General features: G+C 40.3%; 2 protein-coding genes across 2 annotated transcripts; both read right to left on the bottom strand.

Annotated features, from left to right (window-relative positions):
* Positions 1-2,467: 2,467 nt before the first annotated feature.
* On the bottom strand, positions 2,468-22,846 carry chata (choline O-acetyltransferase a). The gene is made up of 15 exons (XM_048268966.1): positions 22,708-22,846; positions 22,286-22,407; positions 21,636-21,827; positions 21,214-21,332; positions 20,346-20,399; positions 19,273-19,453; positions 13,094-13,271; positions 7,601-7,770; positions 7,424-7,524; positions 7,016-7,144; positions 6,716-6,838; positions 6,468-6,609; positions 6,297-6,359; positions 6,044-6,181; positions 2,468-5,953 (listed from the first exon to the last, which is right to left on the bottom strand). Exons 2-15 carry the CDS (start codon positions 22,331-22,333, stop codon positions 5,735-5,737), a joined length of 1,857 nt encoding a protein of 618 aa, XP_048124923.1. The 5' UTR covers positions 22,334-22,407; positions 22,708-22,846; the 3' UTR covers positions 2,468-5,734.
* Positions 22,847-23,713: 867 nt separating this feature from the next.
* Positions 23,714-26,287, bottom strand: slc18a3a (solute carrier family 18 member 3a). The gene has a single exon (XM_048270059.1). The coding sequence runs from the start codon at positions 25,828-25,830 to the stop codon at positions 24,280-24,282; it is 1,551 nt and encodes a 516-aa protein (XP_048126016.1). The 5' UTR covers positions 25,831-26,287; the 3' UTR covers positions 23,714-24,279.
* Positions 26,288-26,599: the final 312 nt, after the last annotated feature.

The following is a 26,599-nucleotide window of genomic DNA, read 5'->3' on the forward strand; positions in this document are numbered from 1 at the left end:
TGCTTTCTTTTAGTGTCTATGGTTGCTGGTTAACAGCACATAATAAGCTTATTTAAGCGAATTCACACACTCAAGACTTCAAGGCCATCATGGATATAAACGTTTTTTGAAAACAACGAAAGAATGGAGGGAACATAGCAAAGCTTGGAGTTATTTCAGATGGGCTACAACAAGGTAGGCAAAATTGTGGTGCTTGTCAAAACCTTAGCGCAGCTGGAATAATGCTTATACTGATGTTAAAAAGCATTAACGCGATGTTTAAAGCCATACACAACGGTAAATTGGAACAAAACTAAAGGTAACTTTAGCCTTTATAGGGCTGTATAAAGTTGTCCAAATTAATAGGTCGTAATTAGGCGTTGTTGTTGTAAAGATATTGCATGTAGATGTACTATATAGGCTACTACATTTTTAGTTGACCAATGCACGAACAAAACCGGGAAATGGACAAATATTATCAAGGCTTTGAATGTTTCCATCTGTGCACAGGGTGTCTGTAGATCGGTGTGCATAGCATTCATTCCTGCAGGCCTGTGGCCATGCATGCGCCCTTAAAATAGCATCTGAATTTCCTGGTCTGTGGCGGAATTGTTTTCTGAAACTGCAAAATATCAACAGGGACTGTTTGCGCCGGAACACGCCCCCTCTTTTCGCTGAAACGCCCCCGTGGGCACACATGTACCTGTGGAGGGAAAATTCCAATATGCGCTCACTGCAAAATAGGAAAGACAAAAGCGCGAGTATACAAAGTCAATTGCGCTGGCGTGCAAGATAGAGCCCAAGGAGTCAATAGGACTCAATTTGTTTGGTGACAATGCAAGGTAGACCTGTGTGTCATCTGCATAGCTATGATATGCAATCTTGTACTGTTAAAATATTTCACCAAGGGGGAGCATGTACAAGTTAAATAAGAGTGGCCCAAGAATGGATCCCTGTGGCACCCCATATGGCATAGTATGTTTCTCAGATACATAGGTACCAATAGAAACAAAATACTCTCTGTGATCTAAATAAGACTTAAACCATCTAAGGACAGTATCAGAAAGCCCTACACAGCATTCTAGTCGGCTGAGAAGTAATACATGATCAACCGTATCGAAAGCTGCACTAAGGTCTAACAGGACAGTTGTTTTTCCTGAGCCTGTATTTGTATTTAAATAGTTATTGACTTGGTTGAATACAACTTTCTCAATAACTTTGCCTATAAAGGGGGGGTTTGAGATGGGCCTGTAGTTGTTAAGCACAGAGGCATCAAGGTTTCTTTTTTATGAGGGGTTTGATTATTGCAGTCTTAAGAGAGGCTGGGAAGGATACAAAGATACAAGGAAGTTTATTGTCACATGCATATAGTTACTGGAAGTAAGAAATGCAGTGAAATTATGTCTGGTGTCAGCCTATTTGTGCATTAATGGGGGGGGGAAGGATTGGGATGGGGGGGGGGGGCGGGGTCACCAACAATGAGCACCCAAGAGCAACAGGGGCAAGGAAAAACTCCCTTACCAAGGAAGAAACCTTGGGCAGATCCACGGCTCAAGGGGCTAACCCAACTGCCAGGGGTCTTGGTGTGTGTGTTGGGGGGATGACAGGGGAGATGGGATAGTGTGCTGTGTATGTGGGGAGAGGGCAGTGTGCAATATGTGTGTGGAGATGTTGTTAACTATGATGTTACTTTGCATCCCAAAGAACACTGGAAAAATAGGGGGTGGTGTTTAGCCTACATGGGAAGCCTACTTCTGTCATTCCTTTTTTGTTTTACATTTCAAGTTACTTGCACATTAAAACTAGTAGAAAATGTAGGCTATTTAAAAATCCTCTGTTGAATGAAAGTAACTGTACGTTAAATATCCAAACTTTTTCTTGTAACCGTCTTTATGTGACTTCTGAGATTAAAAAAGTAATACATTTGGTAAAAGTGTCTCTCCAGGCAAAAAAGGTTGCCGACCCCTGGTCTAGCCTTTCTTAACTCATAGTTGTAAGAGCATAGTTTGTCTTTGAATATTATTGTCAACCTGAAACTTGCTCTTTCTCCATTTACATTCAGCTTTCCTACATTCTCTTTTCTGTGTCGCTACTGCTGTGGTATACCTCCATGGTGTTTTACATTTCCTGGGGACTGTTAAGTCTGTTGGTTGGCCATTGCTCTGCTGCACCTAGTCATGAATTTGTTCCCATGTTGTATCATCATTTTTGCCAAAATCAGTACTTAAACATATTAGTTATGTTAGACTGCCATTATTTTGCACATAACTGTATATCTTAAAATAGCCATTATTTGACCACAGAGCACATCACATCTATTACTTTTTTATATATATACTGTATAATTTAGCATTTTTCAATTTACTCTAAAGTCAAAAATGGACATAAACAGCCAAAGATAAATATTTGATATTTGACAAAGATTTGATGTCATCCACTTTAAGATGCAAACAATTCACTCATTTTAATTGTTAGTCATTAAGCTGAACAATACAGAAACATAATAAATAATAATATACTTTTTCTCTGTGTTATAAATGGCACACTTTACTAGATGACAAGTATACAATAAAGTACATTCTTTTACATTTCACAGATTAGTTACATTTTAAAAACAACAAAAAAAACATTGATTTAGTTGTATGTTTAGTAGATTATGCCATTATGCCAACCATTTCTATCATTTAATGACTGAAAGAGTAATCCATGCCATCCGGAGTAGGCTACTGTAACTCACTTTATGTTGGTGTTAGCCAGGCCTCTCTCTCACGCCTGCAATTGGTCCAAGATGGTGGAGCATCTTGTTACATACAGCACTTTGGTTTCTAAATTTACTTTCTACATTGACATTGACATTATTTATCATGTCCTTAATGAGGCTAGGTTTATACTTCAGGTCTTGATGCACAGATGTTGTAATATGAATGATTCAAATATACTAGCTGAATTTACACCTCCAAGTACAAATCTAACATTTTTACAGATTGCTGGAAGCTCAATACAAATGGATGTGTAATCACAGCAAGAACTCAAGACTGATGTTGGAATCTTTAACCTGTAATCACATTTCCCTTAATATTCCAATTTGAGAATTCCATAAAGACATATAAGCAGATATCCTTTTCATATTGATTTATTTCCACAAATAGATGTGGGACAAAGATGTGGGACTTTTTGTCCATGAAATATTCATTGTAGGCCACGCTTGATCAGGATGTGGTCCCATTGACCATGCAGTCTCTCAGAAGTATTAATATTAGGCTATTATTTGTGCAAAATAATTTCACATACTCACAGCATTGTTTTTCAAACACTTAACTACATAAAACTATGAAAATATATATTGACATAATGCTACATTATTTTCTGAAATTTATTGCTTCATTAAGTCTCACAAATATCTCATGAGCACACTGTCTAACTGGACTGACAGGCTAGATATCTGAAAATATAACACCTTCAATTCATGTAATACAATTGTTACAATTTGTGACACTGTTGGGTTACTCTGATCACTGAAATTATTTTTGCAACCATTTTTTCTAAAACCAAAGTGTACTTGCTGTGTGATTGGTACACAGAAGGGAATATGTATTTATATATGTATGCTGCCCTATACATCATAAAAGAGCATGTTAGAGGCCACATAGTGTGCTTTACATGTTATGTATACACATGCATAATATGAAATACATTTTTGTTCTGATATGTGATAACAGGGAATATGATTGCCTAAAGCTAGTAATTCTATACAAGCTGCACAAGCTTTTCTCATGTTCAGGCCAACCTTAAATACTGTAAATTAAGATTATCACCTTCAACATTCACATTTATGACATTACTTCTACCAAATACAAATGTTAAAATATCAATATAATTTTGGACAACACAACATTGAAATGAAACATCTATTATGTAAAGTTAACAAGCATGTTGACCAGTGTTTTTTTTTTATTGTGTGTAGGCTTCAACATAACATTTTACCCATTTAACTTTCATTGTCAACTATACTAGTTTTCCTTCCATTCTCACATTATCAGTATGCTTCATAAAATACCATCTATGTCATTTAATTATGATGTCTTGTTATTTCAGCAATATATTTATATTTTTTATATTATAGAATTTTGTATAAAGACCGCTGTCAAGGAAAATGGGTTTTGTGCTTCTTATTCACGTCTTTCATATCATTCTGAGTAGATAGATAGATAGATAGATAGATAGATACTTTATTGATCCCCAGGGGAAATTCAAGGATAGTTGTTGGATAAGAATATTCAATTCCATGTTGGAAATTCAAGGATAGTTGTTGATAGTAGTTGGTTCATTTATCGCAATGGAAAGTTGATGTCGGCAAGTAATACGTTGCCATACAACACCTGAAACTTTCTTCTTCTATATAATATAATATATAATGACTGCTGCCAATGGTAACAGGTTTTGTGCTTTTTATTCACGTCTTTCATATCATTCCGCAAGTAGTCCGTTAGCCTATTGCAATGGAATTTCATTGAAAATGAAACTCAGCAAGTAAGACGTTTCCACGCAACACCTGGCCCTGCAAGTTCTATTTGTTTGGCAAACTATTTGTTTTGTCAGCGGAAGCCACAAAATGGTATTAAAATCATTTTAAAAGACCTATTGTGTGAAGTCTCCTTTCTCGTTTTGGCAAGTAGCCGTGTCATAAGCGTGATAATGTATTGTCTGCTGGTAATTATCATAAAATAAGTCCCTTCAGGACGAAGCAAGACCCCTCCGCTGCTACATCAGGGTCCTGTTCGCCCTGTCAGGTCTTATTTTCTATAATTACTGGCGGACAATACATTATCCCTTACTTAAAAGACCCATTGAGTAAAGTTTCTTGACTCGTTTTGGCAAGTAGCCGTGTAAAAAGTGGGATAATGTATTGTCCGCCGGTCATTATTGGTGTTGGGGTCCTGTTAGGACTTATTTTCCGATAATGACCGACGGACAAAACATTATCCCTAAAAGCGTGCCCTAATCAGACGCGATGTGTGTGAACATTAGCTGTTAAAAACCCGTTAAAATAGGCTACATTGTTTTCAATTGTCTTTACTGCAAGCGACACGAGCAGTGTGATGCAACACAACGTTTTGAGAGATTTTCTTTCGGTCGCTCACGTTGCTCTGCTATTTTAAATGAGAAATATGACGCAATAGAAGGGCATATTTAACAGATTCAGTGTAGACAGATAACACCGAATGCTACAAGATAGTCGCTCGTTTGGATCTGGTTAGGACACGCTGTTACGTAATGTCTGGTAGAGAGCAATTTAGTTGACTAGCTAGTCAGCATATATCGGTATAGGCTAGACATTATATTTGGTAGCTTAATATTGCTAACTATCTGCAACCATGAATGGAAGTGTAACAGTAGCCTACAAAATCTGCCTACTTCCTCCTTCAGGAATCATGATGAGCAAGATTTCAAGTGACAGTTTAGATGCTAGGTGCCTGAAATCAAAATGAACTGAAATAGGAAAGTCTTTTACTCTAAAGATCCCACTTCCATGAGAGTAGATGTCATACGATCTCATCATAACCACTCGAGTATTGTTTTTAAGTCTATTGTCTATTTATAAAGTGCCTTAAATTTGTATTTAAAATGTGTGCATTCAGAACTGACCATTTTAGGCTATTGTATTTGTTAGGCTATTGTATTGTAAAGGTTATTGGGTCACACTATTAAACTCATGGACCCATTTCAGAACTTATCCACACAATCCTACATTTTATCAACTTGAAGCAATACCACTGTTTTTGCGGCATAGACTTTCCATCTCCAACAGGCATTCCTCTAGATGTTTCACAAATGTGTTGCTGCAAGTCTCGTCACTGTCATTGAAACTGGACACACAGAAGAGAATGGCATCTGATTGAGGGTTGTAACATACACCATAGCCATTTGGGACTACAGGACCATAGCAGCAGAACATATCTACTGTAGTAGGCACCTGAAGAGAAATTGGATACAGTGAGATATTTGCATGTATACATCACATTTATGAAAGTTTTTTTTCCCCTTTTTTAATGTTGTTTAATACCTGGCTTGTAGAAAGGATGTACTGATTGCTGACTCTGTAAGTCTCATCAGTGAAGATGTCAGGCATCTCCATGTGTAACTCCATGGCCATTTCTCTCAGCCCCAACAGGTGATTGTCAATGGCCATGCCTGTAATTGCCTAAAATGGTAAAGTGTGTATGTTAACAATTAGTCATTCTTATCATACTTAATACCCCATAACTAAGTGCTGGATCTGGGCCTGCATGTATGCATACTTAGCTATGGCAGCTTACCAAGATAGTGTAATTCGTCTGGGCATTAATGGCATCCTGAAGAGTTTTCATCTTTTCATCATTCTTGAAAAAGCAGCAATATATTATAGTGCATTTAAAGAAACCTAAATAATGCATATACATTTTGCTGATATTCAGGTTGACATTATTCCTGTTAAAAATGTAACTTACCGAGAATGTTGACCTCCCATCAGTCATGGCCTTCCCAAAAGCCAAGGCCTCAAATGTGGCTGAACGAATATTGTCCACACGGCCCTCTTGAAATCGACGAATGGAAGCACTTTCATAAGTTGACACAGGTCTTCTATGACACCTAGGTTATTGAGAATAAAATTGCAGTTGAAAATGCTTCCATATTCTAGCTTTGTATAAATACATCACTTTAAGTAATTAACTGGTTGATTAGTAATTAAACTGACCTGTAATATGCAAACTGAAGTGCTACTTGAATATATGCATCTGGGCTCATTTTCTGCCGCTTGATGAACTCTTTGCCATACTTGGTATACTTATAAACATTCATATCCAGATTTTTAGCAAGTCTACAAATAAATAAGTTGTTAAAGTAGTTATAATTTTATCTATAGTACATTGATTATAATTAGAGCAACAGGTCTATAGGATACTGTGTGTGTGTGTGTGTGTGTGTGTGTGTCTATGTCTATGTGGCTGTCGGTCTGTGTGTGTGTCCATCCGTGTGTACTGTTCATTTGACTTGCCGATGTAATTTGTCTGCTGAGGCGGCAAGGAGAGCCTGGATTTCCTGAGAGCATTTCCAACGCAGTCGCCTTGGGGCTGGTAGCTCACTCACACTGGCTGCCCTCACCAACTTAGATGGGATTCCTTTCCTTTATGAGGCACAAAGAAACCCTGCTACAAATCCATTTCTGGGCTTTCCCCACTAGCCACTTCATTAATTACGGACATGTGAGAAAGGAAAATCAACTATGGAATTCCCATAATTATGTGTTCAAGTGAAACAGTGAGTGAGGCGGTAATGCGTACATATCTAAATAACAATGCAGTGCAAATAGGTATGACTGATAAGCTTTTCTTTATCCAAGGTGTTGGGTTTGAGTATAGAATAACTGTTTGACACTCATGTTAATTTTGTCTTTCATACTTACATGTATTTCAAGAGATACTCTGTGCACTGGACAAGGACAATCCCTTCAAAGGGTGAGTGTTCACATACAACTCCACAGCAGCCATCTGACCCTATGACAAACTGAGAGTGTTGCAATATCAGTATCAGTATTAGGGCAAGAACATTTTTCATCTCTAGACCTTAGGAGAGCTTCTACCTGCATGGGTTTGTCATACCAGCGGTTCCCCCCATGTCTCTCTGGGCCTCCTCCATGGAGCATGAGCAAGGCACGATTGGTGTCAGTAAGTTGCAAGCCACTAGGTTCATCCAAGCACACCAAACACAAGCACCTCTCAATCACGTCCAGGGAGTCTCTGTTGGTAGAATCTGTATAGTATAGAATGAGAACTGTACTGTTAGTAAACATTGCTTAAAAAGTGCTTAGAGGAGAATTCCGGCAATTTTTCACATAAATCTCTGTTTCTCGACGACACTGAATACTGTCGGTACGAAACAAACCGAAAACAATCGGTTTTACCTAGCTTGAGTTGCTGCTGCCAGGCAGCTAAAGTGCTACACTATGGGGGCATGAAAATGGGGACTCATGAACATAAGATTAACAAAACACTTCTTCAGAGCCTCTTCAGTCTCATCTATTCATTGTGCGGGTGATGGCTTGTTGACTTTGGACAAAGGGCTTACAGAGCCAGTAGACCAAACTGTGATCAGATCTTCCCAGGGGTGACATTTTGGTCTGCTGCCTCTGGACAAGCGCCTTGTCCAAACTAGGCAACAAGCCATCACTTGACGTTGGCATAAAATGAGCCCTATGTCTTCTAGCCTCTGGTGTGGGATGTGATGTATTGCGTGCAGCGTGAAGGTGGGCAGAGAGCGAGGCCAGAGAGGCGTGATATGAGGAGTACGGTGTGTGGGTGTTGTGTCTGTAGCCTGCTTGCTACAGAATGCAGTACTTCATAGGCCACAACAGCATATGTGCACTGGGGGATATACATCGCTAATAATGTCTGAGAGTTCCTGCGGTAGACAGTAGGGTATCATATTAACAGCTAACAGTTAAATGTCTTGCAGCAGAGCTGTTCTTTTACAGAGATGTGCCCAGAGTTGTCAAGATTCAAGAAGCTTTATTGTCACTCCTACATTTTCATGTAGAAGCAAAATTTAGTAATCAGGTCCCAGTTAATTAATCAAAGCAACCCCCTCCCCCAATAAATAGAAATAAAAATAGTAAAACAATTAAAAATAGAAAAGTAATATAAGAAATTAATTATGGAAGAAATAAATATCTACCATTGCAGTATGCACAGTGAATGACATCAGTGCTCAAGTCCATGAGTAAGTTCATGACTAAAGTGCAGTGTTTCAGGAGCAGTCTGTGGTCAGATCAGAGCAGAGGTGATGAATTTATCAGTCTAACAGCAGTTTGGTTGTCTTTGCCTGATGGGAGGGGGGGGCAAACAGTCAACAGTGTGTGCAGGATGAGTGTCATCCTTCATGATGAGGGAGGCTCTGTTTTTGCACCGGCTGGTGTATATTTCCTTAGTGGTGGGTAGGCTGCAGTCGAAGGTCCGCTGAGCCAGCTTAATGGCTTCCACACACAGTTGCGTTCTGTCAACGCATGCCAGTGGGTGTTCCCGACGGTAGCTATGCAAATGACTTAAGTTATAACTGTAATTTGATTGGCTGGTGCCGTCTGTTGTTCACTTGTTCGTAATTTGATTGGCTGGTGCCGTCCGCCGGTGCAGCAAAAGTTGAACTTCTCAACGTGAGCGACAGGAGCAACACGACGCAACACAACAGACCCACAATTCAGTTGGGCAACAGATGACGTAAACCCATGTAAAGTGAACGGGATACGTCTCCAGCACTGCAACGCACACAACTGTGTGTGGGAGCCGTAACCACCTGCCGAAGTGCCTTCCTGTCTGCTGAAGAGCAGCTGCCATACCACACAGTAATGCAGGAGGAGAGCATGCTCTCCACTCCGCACCTGTAAAAGGAGGTGAGTATGGCAGGACACGGACCAGCTTGCTTCAACTTCCTCAGGAAATAGAAGCGCTGATGGGTTTTCTTAACGAGGCATGTTGTGTTGTGATGTGCAACCCCCAGGTATTTAAAGAAAGAGACAACTTCAACCTCTGCACTGTCAATGTAGATAGGGGGGAGGGGTCGTGATCCTCTCCGTCTAAAGTCTACAACCACCTCATTCGTTTTCTTGGCATTCAGCTTGAGGTTGTTATTGTTGCACCAGGTGTCCAGTGTAGCCACTTCATTTCTGTATGCTGACTCGTCGTTTTGAGGGACAAGTCCAACTACCACTGTGTCATCTGCAAATCTCAGCACATGGTTGTTTGGGTATTGAGATGTGCAGTCGTAGGTCAGCAGAGTAAAGCGTAGGGGGCTCAGGACACATCCCTGGGGGGCCCTGGTGTTGAGGATGATGGTGAAATGTGCTCACCACAGCAGCAATTGTCAGACATTCACAAATATATCATAGACTGATTTTAAGTTGCATTTCACTACACAGACACAGCCCACCTAACACAGTTGCGTTCTGGTAACGTTGTGAGCATGTAGCGCATTGGTCGCTGTGACGTAGTTGGATAACGTGATGGCTACGTATGTGCATTTGTGAATCGCCTGGACGTGGTGGTTACGTCTTTCTGGTCCATTTCTGTGACCTACAGTGCAGAGCAGGGCCTAACATTTTTCAAAATGGGGTGGGGTGGGTGGGTGGGATTCCCCCCTTCAGTGCTCCACATAGGGGGATTAATACAATTTCTTTCTTTTTTGGGGGGGGGGCAACATTTTACAAACCAAACATAAGGTCGGCCAAGTTTGAGTGTTCAGGATTAAGAATAAAGTCCTCGATGTTAAGCATTTTCCTTATTACAGGTGTCAATGAGAGAACGACGCTTAACATAGTCCTTAGGCTACTTACGTGATTTCGGATTTAATTTTCTAATAGGAGTATGCGTTTGTGACAACACAGGTCTTGATACATTTGGTAATTTGTGATTGCTGTTTTGGTGAGGCATCTTGCACATAATGAATGCGCACTCTATAAAGTGAAATTAGGCCTACTGTGTGCTGTGTCTGCAGCTGTCTGTGCACGTCTGCACGTATAACGTTCCTCAAATGGAGAACACATGTTCCCTCGCGTCTCAAATTTAATGCTTGTGTTTGCAAAATTCAGTTCCTGATCGCTAAACTTTTGTTTTAATTTCCTGTTGGTTAGCAGTTGATGTAGAAGCACAATAACTAATTTGATTTCAGCTGTGACAAAATCCTGCTGAGCGAGAGAGATAGAGAGAAGCACCCGCAAAGTGGTTCTGTGCCTCTGCATGGGGCTATGTTCAATTAAAGTCAAAAGTTGGTCCTGGCTGAAATTGGATGAAATTTAGGCCCTGCAGAGGATGTTGTGAGCACGTAGCACATTGGTCGCAGTGACGTAGTTGGATAACGTGGTGGCTACACACATTTGTGAATCGCCTGGTTTTCGACAGATTTTGTTCAAATCTACACACCTATGGCTACTGAAAAATGTAAGGTTAATTTATCAAATGTTATTTTGAAGTATTAAAAAACATTGTTGTTTTAGAATTTTCGAACAAAAGGCCGGTAATTGGTGCTTTTATGATAGGTCACCCAAGGCAGTTGTCGGCCTACTACAATGACAATGGCCATTAGTTGGAGTAGCAATCAAGGCTTACACACAATGATGTGGGGCAAAACAAAATGACAAGGTGATGTAGCCTAAGATATGTGGGACCAACAGTGGTGGAGGAAGTACTGAATCTCAGTACTTAAGTAAAAGTACAAATACACAGAGAAATATTTACTTTAGTAAAAGTAAAAGTACCACAATGACAACCCTACTTAAGTAAAAGTAAAAAGTACCTGCTTTTAAACGTACTTTAAGTATTAAAAGTAAAAGTATATGCATAATGATTTATTCTCTTAATATCTATATTCTAAAAGAAAAATTAGTATGGGCTGTGGCATTTTAATTAAACTAGTTTTAGGTTATACTCAACTAGATCGTTTTAAGCTAATGCAATTGTGCTTACCATCTGTGGCCCAGTTTACATTCTGACCTACAATTCTAGAGACTGTAATTCTGGTTATCTACTAGGGTGATCTGCTGAGTATATCATTCAGCAAAACACGAGAGTGATCTGCTGAGTATATCATTCAGCAAGCCACGAGAGCCTTAACGGGGTAGACCAGGGAAACGTTGGGTGGATCGTAATGCCAATTCTGCTGATTGAACAGAAAAGTTGCTGAGAAAAGGTCTCTTTATGATTAGGTTCAGTTTCACTTGCGCAGACACACATACAGTAGACATTGAATGAGCGCTCACATTTCTACCCTCCAATTGTAGGCTATGCCTTTTTATTTGATCACACACAATTAAGAAATATTTCCTAATCTGGAAAATGCTATGTTTTTTTCGGCCAGCTGTTCTATAATATTCTACCATTCATTTGTGCCGCAAATGATCAGACATGTGACAGAAGCATGGGCATAGTCTATAACTTCGCTGATCCGCGGATAGCAATCTCATCGGAGAGGAGGCCCTAACGCTGCAGATGACAGAGAAAGGCACAGAACACAGTTTATTTACTTAAGTACAGTAACAAAGTATTTTACTTCGTTACATTCCACCACTGGGGACCAAATGAAACAATGTTGGTTGGTGATTTTAACCATGTTAAAATTAAAGCTGTGCTACCCAGCTTTGATCAGCATGTACAAGTGCAAGTGTGCAACACGAGGGAATAACATACTGGACTGTGTATACATTAAAAAGGGATACAGAGCCTCCCCACACACACACACACCTGGGCCAGTCTGATCACCTGTTACTATCCCTGATTCCAGCGTATCACCCCTATCATTAAAGAACAGAACCCTACCGTCAGAACCGTTAAGAGGTGGCCTGGGGATGCATCTCTACAGCTACAAGACTGCTTTGATTGAACAAACTGGACCTTGTTTTCTAATCAGGATGTGAATGAATATGCCTTTGCTGTCCTCTGTTACATCTGGTGTAGATGTGTTCAAAATCAAAATCACTATCACACACGCATCAGGATTCCCCCTAATAGGCACAACTTGAAAAAGGGCATCAAGTAGGCAAAAGCTGTGTACAAGGAGAAGAATGAGGGTCACCTCACCAACAAAGATTCAACACGGGTGTGGCAAAGAATACAACAAATCACCAACTACAGGGGCAGCCATGAACTACCTACAACATCAATGCCTCCTTGGTAGAGCAGCTCAACCATTTCTACGGCCACTTTGAAATATCTGGACTAGATAACGGAGCTGCTCCTACCCTTGCTGACACAGACCTCACGCTCACGGTAACAGCAAAGGAAGTGAGATGCACCTTTAGGTCTATGAACACTAGGAAGGCTGAGGGACCTGACATGAATCCAGGAAGATTGCTCAGGTCTGTTATTGAGAAATATCAGACCTCCGAATGTTGGGAAGACCAAATTTCCAGACCTTTTTTTTTTTCAATTTTGTGGGCGGGGTTACATTTGGGCTGGCTTCCAGACTAATAAAATGATCATTGTTATAAAAATTTGAACTTAATTACAACACCATATGTTGTAACACTACACTGAGGCCAAAACATTGTTACTAACATCATAAGTGATCTAGTAAATAGTATTTTCCTGACCTTTAATAAGGATGCTGCGAGCTTCTGCCCACTCTGTCCGCCCCTCTGAAGTTAGAAGGCCAATAGGTGGAAGACGCTCCTCTTCATTATCTGCCATCTTCCTGATCTTCTCCAACTGAGTGTACAGATCTTTCTCATTCAGTCGCCGAAAGTTGATCACCACATCCAGAACAAAGAACTATAATGAAAGATAAGATACCAAGAGCAACCACTGGTTACTAAATTAAACCCCATCTCTTTCTCACAGTCTATGTAAATTTCATTTAGGGTAATTGAGACTATTATTGAAAGTACACTAGTTATCACTTCACCAATGACCTGTCTCTCCCTTTGATGTTTTCAACTGGTGTTGAACTGATATTTCAATTTAGTAATTTAAAAGAAACATCTAAAAAAGTCGATACACTGAAGTAAAATGAAAACAAAAGAACTTGAACGTGAATTAGTTCACATTATGTGTCATGAACGGCAGACATCACTGTAAATGAATGTTGGAATTTGTTTTCCATTGAAAACTGAGTGACATCTGTTTTCTCTTTTGAAACGCAACGAGAGAAAGTTCCTCCCTCCTGTATTCTCGCTGGTGCCGCTTAAATCATGTATCACCAGACAGAAATGGTTTTGACATTGTTTGCGCAATGCATTGCGGGCAACGTAGTGTCTGGCTGAGAATAGTTGAATAGCATACTGGCTTCCGCACAACGTTACCCGTGATGAATTGCAGCAGAGCGATGTAGGCATAGCAACGCCACGTAGCAGGCAACGAAGAGAGCGCGGAGGGCTGGATTTCATTGCACTCAAGTATAGCCTGACGAGCCAGACCCACATTAAAATGTAGGGTCTGGGCACTCACCGTTCGCAGTGCTCAGTCCGAGGGACGGGATAATCAGTTGTCTTTCAAATTCCCTCTGCACGCAATAGGACAGCGGCAGCGCTATGAGTCCCATGTATTTCCCACCAGCGGAGCTAGTTGGCTAGTTCAAAAGTTTGCCAACTTAATAAAAGCTTAACTCGTGTCACACTGTTCGCCAACAGCAACATCCATCTTATTATGACTGCCGCGCCGCGCCGCGGTCATATAGGTTTAGTCAGATTTTTTATTTTTTTTTATTTTTCGCATGTCCAAATTTCCGTCAAGGATTCCCGGGACACTGAAAGACCGGGGTAGACGAAACTTGGTGGGCATGTAACCCTATATGGATAGCATGGAACCATCGTTTTTCGTTTCTGACCATCTGTAGCCCCCCCGCTGGACTGCACCCCCCGAAAGGAGGGTAGGGCAGACACAGTTTTCTGTGAATATCTTGAGAACCGTAAGGTTTAGGAGAACCATTTTTTTTTTGTTTGTTGATCTCAAGGGGCCATGTCAACCCATTCCATAACCACTCATTTCATGTATAGCGCCACCTAGTTAAACACAAAAAAGTAAAAATGAGGTGTTGTAATCGCAGGTATCTGTGACCTAACATAGTCAAAACTGCACGAAATTGGAAGTGTAGGATCATTATGACACCCTCTGAATGCACACCAAGTTTCGTCAAATTCCGTTCATGGGGGGCCACACAATAAATTAATTTATGTTACTATACACCAACTGGCCTGTAGGTGGCCGGAGACAGTTTTCTGTGAATATCTCGAGAACCGTAGGGCCTAGGAGGTCCACCTTTTTTTGTATGTTGGTCTTAAGGGGCATGTCAACCCATCCCATTACCACTTATTTCATGTATAGCGCCACCTAGTTAAAAATTAAAAAGTAAAAAATTAGGTGTTTTCACCACAATATTTCTGGCTGACATGGTCAAAACTGCACGAAATTGAAAGTGTAGGATCATTATGACACCCTCCGAATGCATGCCAAGTTTTGTGAACTTTCGTTCATGGGGGCCTTACAATAAAATAATTTATGTGTACATTTAGTGACCGTACACCAACAAGGATTCCCGGGACACTGAAAGACCGGGGTACACGAAACTTGGTGGGCATGTAACCCCACATGGATAGCATGGAACCATCGGTTGTCGTTTTGATCTGTAGCCCCCCCGCTGTACTGGACCCCCCGAAAGGAGGGTAGGGCAGACACAGTTTTCTGTGAATATCTTGAGAACCGTAGGGCCTAGGATGACCAATTTTTTCCGTATGTTTGCCTCCAGGGGTCATGTTAACCCATTCCATGTGCACACATGTGCATAAACACCACCCCGTGCTGGGCCCCCCGAACCGCAAAAAAAAAAAACAGTTTTTCCTAAATAACTACCTGAACCCACATCAACCTGGCCTATAATCACTCATTTGTGATTTTGCACCCGGGTAAAAATGAAAATGCAATATTATTCTGCTTTAATCGCCCCTATCTTCAGTTAAGATGTTCAGAACTACACCAAATTTTATGTGTATGATTGACCTGGCATTCTCTGGGGTATGCCAAGTTTCGTAGAATTTCATCCATGGGGGTCTAAAAAATTAGGTTATGTGTACATTTAGTGACTGTACACTCATTGGCCTGTAGATGGCAGGGCACACATATACACATGCACACACACACAGGCACCCACATACTATCGGTATTAGAACGGCCGATACATAATTACAAATTCAGTAGGATTAAAAGAAAGCCAAAATAAATATTCTTCATCATCATCATCATCATGGCTGCATTTTCAGTATTGGCGATAAGTAGTCGTTTGTCCACTAGATGGCGATCGTTGCAGTGAGACGTAATTTTGTTGGAAGTTAAAAGTGGGTTGGAAAAACAATGGACGCTTCCTACAAGGACTGTAATTTACCGCAGCTTAATATCTAATAAGGATAGGACGATGTTCACATGAAGTGTAATTCCCATTTCTTCTTGAAGCCTAAAATAAATCTGAGGATGTTTATCGGACATGCTTGGTTTTACTGCAGAATACGTTAATCTTGTAATATCAATAAGGACCTAGGTAATGTTACCGTTAGCGTTGGTTGAGTGATGGAGGCCAATTTGATTGATTGCATTTGTAGAAAACTATAAATGCAGTTATACCAAGCAAATTGATAGCAGCACTGTATCTTTCGACTGTCATTTATTGCACGTGCTACAAAAATCATTCTGTGCAATGGAAGATTTACCAACGTTACACCGGTCTGATACAGTTTTGCCTATATACGTGAGACTGAGACGCCTGTTTATTTTGTTTTTAAGTGCGTGCAGGGTGTGAGAGGGGAATCGATGTGTGCTTTGATTCCAGCTTGGTAGTTGTAGTGTGTAAAAAAAAAGTGTGTGTGAAGTATCCAAACAATGACACCTTCATTTCATTATGGCTGCTTTAGCAACACACCTTAAGCTACTGTGTAGTGGGTCCCATTTAGAAGTGGCTACTTCATTGGCTCTCCTTGACTCATGGAGCTGCGTGAATTTTATTACAACTTTTTCGCCACGATATGGCAGTTTAAGTCCGCTTTATACTGTAAGGCATAAGCCGTTGGTTTCAAAGGAGATTTTATTTGTGTAAGCCAGCATAGCCTATTGACATTTTATGTTGTAAATAGGCCTACCTTATAATCCTACCTGTAGCTTAGGGAAGCTAACAGCTTTCTATTAGGATCTAGTTTGTTAGTTACAGTTTTGTCATAACTCCCTGATGCATTTTGCATTTAGAATAGCCAGAGCGTGTATATCTCAATCGGAAAATTAAACAATATGGGTGCCTATGGACTAGGCTGGGTGAACCCAGCCTGATCTGCCCGCTATTTATTTTTTGATTTCTTAAAAGATTGAGCTTGGTCTGATGAAAGCCAGACTAGCCATGGACCTCAGTTACACAATGCAAGGGAACATGAATCAGCCTATATTTGCACGAACAATAACGGACAAAAGCTCTTCAACTTTGGCCCGTTAAAATGTGTATGAACAGTCTAGCGACGCATTTCATCAAGGCCCATTTGGACATGTCAGTTATTTGCACCACTGGTTAGATGTAAAACAGCATTTCGTTTCAGACTACTGTTACTTAATTTGTGCATTAACAATAACGTTTCAGACTACTGTTACTTAATTTGTGCATTGACAATAAAGTATTACATGAACTAAAGATGACTAAAATCTTATGTAGAAGAAGAAACATTCACAAAAAATCCATCCATCCAAAAATGACCTTTTGTTTTTGATAGCTGTTGAAAACGGCATGGAACTGACAGAGATGTTTTTGTTTATAAATACATAAAAAATAAATAAATAAATAACATTATGCTGATACCTTTTGCTTTTCCCAAATACAATGTAGCCTACAGGTGTAAGTGACCTTTCATCAATCCAGTTGCAATGGATGAACTGTGATGAACTGCCCTACTTGTGATTGTTTAGAGATTTTAAAGGTTTTATAACAATGCTACATCTTCTTTGGCTATTCTACAATCTATTCACCTTTTCAGCACCAGTAGGCTACTTTCTGTGCAGCCACACACACACACTCAGGCATGCCAAACAAGCATACACAAAAGTTTCAAGAGTGGGGGATGGAGTAAAATATGGAGACAAATTGAAGTGTGATTCATTTTCGCGGAACGGCTGTACAGGACTGAGCGGCAGTCATATTTTGTACCGCTATGCGGTACATCTAGTTTGTTTTCAAGTAGCAGGGAATTCAAGCTAAACCGTTGCAACTCTGCCATCAATCATTATGTTAAGCCCACCTAACGACTCTATACACGATTTCATTGGCCTGATTAAGTTTCGATTTCTGGAGCTCACAAGCCAACGGAGAGTTGCTAGACTAGCCCTGGCAGCAAATGTAATTTGTTGCCGCTAGGGGCGCGTCTAGATTTCTAGGCTAGTATAGAACTGGTCTACCTTGTCTGTAGGCTACTGCTGCAAGTTTCATCACCTGGTAAGAAACCCACAATTGCAGTGTCATGAGCAAATGTCTACAATGAGCAGTTTCAAAGAACGTAAAGTGATTTCTAGCTCGTGGTGTGAAAAAAAGTATTTATTTGAATATCTCACGAAAAAAGTAAAATGAACTGAACTTTGAACTAGTTCAGAATTAAAATTGTGAACTTTGAACGTGAACTGTTCACTTTGAGCATGTATGAACTGAACTTGAACTAGTTCAGAAAAGCTGTGAACTGGCACAACACTGACAACCAGATATTGCTACATAGTGTGTGAGATGGCATAATGACCAGTATGAAGGGGTTTAGTTAGGTGCTGTTGAGTTGCTACTCAGTGCTGTCAGAACTTTGAAATCCATGCCTGCAGTGCACCTAGGAAGCCAATGAAGAGAGATGAGCAATGGTGTGATTTGTGCCCTTTTCAGCTGATGAAAAATGAGACATACATGCTGCTCTATTCTGGATCATCTGTAAAGCTTTAACTATATATGTTGGCACTTGGCAGTATGAGAATTATGTTTATTCACTGCATTGTTGTGTTCGTTTCAGTTTAACCACTGAAATGAAACAATGTACAACAAAATTCAGAGTCACCATGGTGGTGGAAGTGATTCTCTAAAAAAAAACAAAATGGTTAGATGATGATGATGTTTTAAGTCTTTGCATTGGATAATAATGTAGTTTATTTTTTGGTGTATCACAAGAAGGAATATTGTGCCGATATCACCATATTGATTTACTTGGCTTAGTCAGTAGGTTGCCACAGTGGTTTAAAAGTGGAGCCTATACTGCACTCTTGTGCGTTTTAAACCTGAAATGAGGAGGAATGTGTTGAGCTCTAAAAGGCTGCTCTTAACACTATAGGATGCACCTGCAATAACATCTACCTGCAACCAACTGATATGCAAATCAAATGGTAGCCTGTCCTACCTGTGGATGTCTGCTACAGTTGTTGACAGAGCAGTCATGTAGATTTCAAATGATACATTTTAGTCTTTTATTGGTCAGGCTGAAGACAGTGATGTCTTTTATTGTTGATGCAACTGTAAGTCCCATTGTATTTTGCAAGTGAGAGGTCCGCGACTGCACACCCCACTTGTGAGGTGAGAACCGCTGGTTTAAGGCAACGGGTGATGAGAGCTTGCACAAGGAGTTGTGTGGCAAACTCAGAATGGTTAGGTTTGATCTTCCTGAACAAAGATTGTACTCATTGGCATTGACAAAACATTCACCCCTCAATTTATCACTGTAAACAAAATACAACAGAAAGTCGTTGTCAATTGTCAAATAGTAAAGCACTTGGTTCTCCTGACCTGATTTTTGCAGGCGACTATGATATGCTCTGGCTCAGGCATCACACTGCTTTTCTGGGCAACTAGTGTGTCTTTTTTTGGCCCAGGAAGACGATAGGAAGTGAAGAGCTTATAGTACTGTTCCATACATAGTGGAGTCCCAGCCAGCTGACCCCGAGCAAAATCCACCGGCAGTGCATGTCTGAAAACACATACTACATTTAGCAAAAAGTTGTATTGCTGGGACAGTTATGCCATACACTAAAGTTGATTATACACAAAGCGTCTTTTTGAGAAATGTTGCTAGGCAATGTTCATTGGCAATGTTCCTTTTTGTTCTGGCACGTTCCCATTGATTTTTGGCAACAATTTTCTTTCTAGATTAGCCTGGCCATTTGCCATCCCCTTGGTACGCTTCGCTTCTACAAGGGTCTGGGATCTCGGCTATTGACAAACGCTTGCAAGCTGGATGTGTGGACTCTGTAGATGTTTGAAACAATTGGATCTGATTTCACCCAATCGCTAAAGTTTGGCCGTGACGTATGTTATGTGCCAGGTCGATCGTGAAGTAAGCTACACTACAATGCTAACCAGAAATTGCGTGCACTGTATACAACAACCATTCCCCACTAGAGCGAACAAGATGGATGTTCTTCTCTTGATGTTTCATAAACAAAACAGAGAGCTAGCTTGCCCCTCACACGCAATTGAAACATGAATGTGCATCTCGTCAGTCATTGGCTGCAGCAGTTTATGTTTCATGGTTCAGGCTGGACCAGACTGTTTTTGTTGCCGTTTTTGGAGCCTGGGTGGTCCACAGGGACCGTGTTTTTTACAGCGTATTCAGGGGACAGGCAGCTAGCGGATCATGAGGAGATGTTTGCTGTATGTGACAAAAAATGTTTTAACTTAGAAACCGTGTAACTTGACTTAGAGCACCTTTAAGGAAAGATGTGTCCTCAACCTGTCTTCTCAGGGAAATCTTCCAAGAGCACTAAAGCTCAAAATTTCAGCCTCTACGACTGTACAGTATAATTCACTATTTCACTATCATTCAGACTACAGTGAGAATTGTAAAGTATCTCTATACTTACGTTTCCAGTAGTGTTTTATATTCCAGTACAGCAGAGATGAGATGAGCAGCAAATCTGAAAGGAAGTCAAAGTAGTGACGATACCATTGCTGATGTGTCAAGGCAGATCTACTCATGTAGTAGAATGCATCTTCCAGAGTATGCTCTGAACATAGTATGAAGTTTTACACAGGCAAATGGGCTTTGTCAAAGTCAAACACACTGTGTATTACAATGGTTTTACATTATTCAGCTGATTCAGTCAGAGAGCTAAGTGACATAAGATATAAGGATAAACGGTAACACTTTACTTGACAGTATCGACATAAGAGTGACATGACACTGTCATGAACACATCACACTGTCATGACACATGAACCCTAACCCTAATCCTAACCTCTAACCCTAATCCTAACCCCAATCGGCCAGTGCACTCACAGTCACCCACTCCACCAAAGATCATGTTCCCCTAACCCAACCCTAACCCTATCCATAACTCTAAACCTAACCCTAAACCTAATCATAATCCTAACCCTAACTTGTTATGACAAAAACAGCAAAACAGAAGCGTTATGTCATAAACGTTTATGACTTGTTTATGACACGTTCATGACAGTGTCATGTCACTCTTATGTCGACACTGTCAAGTAAAGTGTAACCGGATAAACTACCAGATCCTACCTTTGTTCAACCAGTTATTATTTGTGTTGGGTGGCTGTTCTGACCATTGAAGTTACATGCAAATTAAATCTACATTAGCCAATTTCAAATAACCAGATTATTTGAATTGTTAAATTTAAGTTCCATAATGAATTTGCATATGAAGGATTTAGTTGTGTAATAGAAGAAATGTTTGGGAGACATATGGAAATATACTGAGCATGCAGTACCTTAAAGCATCACTATCAGTCTTGAAGTTTTGTTTTGGGAAAACCATAACTGGACTAGAGTTCACTGGTAATGCTAATCTGTTATTCAAGTACATATCATCAAGCCAGTAGTCATAAACCTGTGAAAATGAGAGTAAATAAGAGATATTACCTGCTCATCCTAATACATTTTATTTTTGTTGCAGGAAAAGACTATATTTTTGTATTAATAATAATAGGTGCTGTAATGGGCTGGTGGGAACAGCAGCTTTGTGGAACTACTTCTCTTGGTTATTAATATATATATAATATCATATATCACGAATTCTGAGAAATGCAAATATTAATGTTAAGACATAGTATGAAACATGGCAATTTCAAACAGATCATTTTGATCTTGACCTGATTGTCAATGTTTAAATTGATTTGGTCTCATTTCCTACCCAGTTTGCTTTGCTCTCTCTCCTTTTGTGAAGTTGTTGTTGAAGCATCTCGCCCACTCCTCCAGGAGCTCCAAACATTTGCACAATGCCTTTGGTCCTTCTGAACTTCTCCTCAGGTACTAAGTGTTTCATACACTTAAGATACATGTCCAGTGTATGCTGTAAGTCAGGAACTGGCAGCTTAGGCAAACCCTAACACAAAGCAAAATGAGAAGAGTAAACCTTATGGAAACATGTGTCTATGTTACATACATGAAGTATCTATGCTACTTTAATAATGGTTTCATGCCTGGTATCAGTATTATTCAGTTATTCAATTGATTAACTATTTTGATGCACTTTTACCAAGCACATGAAGAGGGGCAATACTTTACAGCATTTTGTGTGACAGGGTTTGTAAAGCAGAGACATTTTACTCTAAGTGAAGACCAGAAAACTTGGATAAACAATGTTACATATTATGCTATAAGACATGGCAAATCCAAAAAAATAAAACTGTGTGTGTGTGTGAGAGAGAGTCTTTACACATGCGTACTGTATGAGAGAGAGTCTTTACACATGCATATGATTAACAGACTTATAACTGTGTTTAATTAATCTTATTTATATATTTTGCCATTAACAGTCTTGAGTGATGGCTGCTTTCTTACATTATTGGTGTCAGGATTGGTTGATTGTTCCCTCTCCAAAACTGGCATTTTCTCTGCCTGCCTGATCAAAAGGAGTTACAGCCAGTGGAGGACAGGTAGCCTAACAGCTTGTGCTTGACATTCTGTGGATTCACACACATATGGAATTGAAAAATAAAACCGTATACAATACACAGTCCTACATCTATATGCTATACACAAGATGTATGGTTGAACCAGTAGCCTATAACAATTAAACCAATAAAGGGTATTGGATACCTTGGAAGCAGCAGCAGAATCTTTATTTGAGCCTTTCCACACTTCTAAAAAAAGAACATCTCTACCACTTCTGATTAGGGACCCATGTACAGTAAGTTGACATTGGCTACGTGGATGTACACCAACGTTTAAACTAGTTATAAAATACAAAATATTTAACTTACCATAGGGACTGATCCTTCAAATATGCAGAAAGTTTGTCTTCAAGTTTCATATTCGTTATTGTTGCTTTGGGTGACAAATCCAGGTTCCCAAATGTACACCTATGTTCCTTCCGCCACCTTTGGCCAACTAGCCTCCTCACCATTGCGAAGCTGGAGATGCTTGGTAAGAGCAATGAGAAGGTGGATACTTCATTCCGGCTATTAAAATAGCTCCTCCCATCGAGGGCTATATTCGCAGAGCCGCTGACAGTTCACATCTCTAAGCGCTCAGGTACCACTTAGGATCGAGGCTCGAAAAGCACGATGCTTTTTGACATTTCGATAGTTTATCAAATAAATCAACGGAGTTTTCATTAATCTCTGTATTTAAATACATAAGAAGTTAGGCTACTTCATGTAGATTGTCTGCTGTTTCAGTGACCAAGATCTGTGGACAAAAAAGCCCCGACGGATTATTCATCTTGTAGCCTAATTATCGCATTCCTTGCTTTCGGAATTACTCTACGTGTAGGCCTATCGTCATAGATTAGGCTATTGTACCTCTAATAGCACATTAAGATTTATCTTACAACCAGCAATAGCCTATGAATGATCTCTATACAATCTTCACTTAAATCACCAAACACATCAAACAAAATACTGTTTCAAGATGGGCTGTGACTTTACATTATCAGGAAGGACGCACGGACTTAATTAGGCTTTAAAAAGAATTAAATTCTTAAGCATATAGGCCTATTTGTAAATAAACTTTTTAAGTCAGTTAAGAATTAATGCCATTCACGTAGTAGGACCACTTTATGATTAGCCTAATAAAATATCAAACTCATAGATAAACTGGGCTTTAACATTAAGCACTTTGGGTCAACTCCTGTTGTTTCAAATAAAATGACTTAACTTGATCCAACAAAGCTGTTTTAATGGCAAGTCTGGGATAAATTCATTTTCAATTCAACCGACCGATTATGTTCGTGTCGTTATGTTGAAAGAGCAAACACACTGCAATAAATCAATCCACGTATTATTTTAATTTATTTACACATGTTACATCTATATACAGCAATTATTTAACATTATACGTATGCATTCCAGAGGTACATTGATTCTCACCAAATCCAGACAACAGACAATGCAACTTGGGATTCAGTTCAGTCCGTTTTTCGAGAAAGTGTCGTGTGACAGTGCATAAAAGTCATAGCAGCACAAACAGAGCAAAGGGTGGGCCGGTCTACTGAATGTTACACTGAAAAACGAGCAATATAATTTCGACATGTGCAACACCGTATACATCCCTGAATATGATTTTGAACAAGCAAGTAATACAGAGCTAGAACATTAATTTAACAGAGATGTCCAGCATTGCGTTTACAGTTTTAATTAGTCTGAAAAGACGGGTGGGTTAATGGAATAATGGAATAATTCTGTAAGAAACAGAGAAAGTAACCTTAAACGAGTTACATAATCAGTAATTGGGGGGTAAGAATATGTATGCATCACACTGAAGGTACTCTCAGTCTGTCTAATGGGAGAGGAATGGGAGAGGCTGCACGACCATACCGTTGGTGCCATGGCGTGTTAAATATATTCTGGTTCAGATGTTTCCTCTTCAGAATATCCTCTCGGTTGCGCAAAGGTGCCATTTTCATCAACTGATACACAGTTCCCCGCTGAACTGAGAATTTTCCCCTTGTTATGCCGCTCTTCCATTTTTATAGTGTCGTAAAGACCTGTGGCTCCCTCTTCTAATAGCATATTTCTCTCTGAATGGGACGGTTTCATTAAGCACACATTGCGCAAAAGCAGTAGAGCCGGTGCGTAAAGAACATTGGCAAGTCCCATTCCCAGATTTAACTGGACAAAGCCAAGGTTGTGTACTATCTGACCTGCAACTATTGGCCCGAGAGCATAGGCCACACAATAGGATATATCTGCAATAGCATACACACTTCCATACACAGACACGTGACGCACATCTACAAGAAACGCAAGTGTTGGCAACAAAGCTGTATCTACCAATGCAATACCAAAACATATACCACACAATGGCCAGATGAGCTGTCCAAATGTTTTGCAAGCTGGCACAGTGCAGGAACTTGCACCAATGATAACCATTCCTAGTGCCCCATAGAACCATTGTAAATGAGGGTATTGAGCTGCTAATTTCACAGTAAGGTATACACCAAGAACATGTGGGAAAAACGCTGGTAACCAAGTTAGTCCAATTTCCCACTGAGTAGAATTCATGGTTTCCTCCATCCAATTCGCGATGGTGGGTTCCAGGAAGGCCAAGGGGATGTTACAGGTTGTCAGCGCCCCTGCAACAACTGCTATGTAGGGATCAATCATGAGTTTGTAAATGGGAGTGCCTATTGGCATGTTCTCTCGAGTATTGTTTGAAAAAGGCTTCAGGACAGTCAGACACAAAATACCATCGGCAAAACAAATGCAGGCAAGGACAAGGAATGGGACCCGCTTCCCTGCAAACTCGTAAAGTATACCTCCAAAGGGGGGCGCCACTAGACTCCCAAAAGATATGAATGCAAGGGCAATGCCCAGGGCACGACTCCTCTCTCCCTCCTCCGTATACTTATCAGCAATCATGGCAATTCCGGAAGTGTCTGCAAATGCAGATCCCAAACCTTGCAGACTACGTGCTGCAAACAAAGTTCCATAGTTTTCAGCGAAAGCAAATATACAGGTGGATAGGAACATGATCGTAAGTCCAATTAGGAGTGGAATGTCATACCCGACACGGTCAATAAAGGTTCCTGTGAGTGGATTGACTAGAAGTTGCAAAATGGCTTTGGAAGCAAAGAGTACACCGATTTCCACATCAAAGTTTTCTTTTCCGATGTGTGCCGTGCTGTTTGAGTTATTCATATGCAAAACTGCATGGGCGTGCTCTGCCTTTTGCTCGAGACTTACAAGATAATCGGGTATAATTGGTACTATCACCATGTACAGCATGTTGTCCAATAACAGAGCAACGCAAACAATAACTAATATTATTCTCCTTTGCCGCTCGGGGTCTTGTATGGCATTGCCCAAATGCTTAGTTCTTTCCCCCATTTCTGATAATTTCACAGCAGCAGATTGCGCTAAACCGATGGATTCTTCTGAAGCCATGACTGGCCGACCTGTCAGATCTTCGTTCTTGAATCACAGCTTTTAAACTTTGATCTGTATATTAGGTGTGCTCTACGCTTACAGATCACATTTGACGCTCACTTCCAGTCTCTTCTTTCAACACTAAAAAACTAACTTTTTTACCTTCCCGCGTTGCTGTACTTCATTGCTCTCGCCCCTTTTTGCGCTCTATTGAGGTATCTTCTTGTCAGCGTAGGTTATCCGACCTTGTTTCATTGTATTTTGTCCTGCTCTGTGACGAGGAGGACCCAAATAAACTCAAGTCTGTGTTAACTTCTGTTCCATCCTGAAAATGAGTTATTTTGCAAGGGGACCGAGGTTCTTCCGCCGTCAAAAAGGTAGGATAGTTGCTGATGATCAGTCACCTGTGACGCAGAAAAGTATGATACCATCACTGTTTGGCAAATCTGGTCTGATGTCACCGGTTGATATACAGTGGCATGTTTGTTAGTAGTAGGCTAAAGCTTTCACCGTCTTTTCCAAGGGCTGTGACGCACTGCTGACTTGCCTCCCCTCCCCTTCTGTGATTCCCAGCTAGCCGCGTTTTCCATGCTGATAATGCACACAAACCCCTACCAAGTCAGCACATCATAGCTACGGCATCGATGGTCTGTTATGTGGTGGTAACAGTATAACTAACGCAGGGTAGTGTAGCCTACTTTTGATTTTAAAGTTTAATTTGTACTCTGTTCTGTATAGTTGAACATGAATCATCGAACCATTTCATGACAAATGCAATGCAATTATC

The sequence above is a fragment of the Alosa alosa genome, chromosome 18, assembly GCF_017589495.1.
Source record: "Alosa alosa isolate M-15738 ecotype Scorff River chromosome 18, AALO_Geno_1.1, whole genome shotgun sequence".
NCBI classification, from domain to species: Eukaryota; Metazoa; Chordata; class Actinopteri; order Clupeiformes; family Clupeidae; genus Alosa; species Alosa alosa.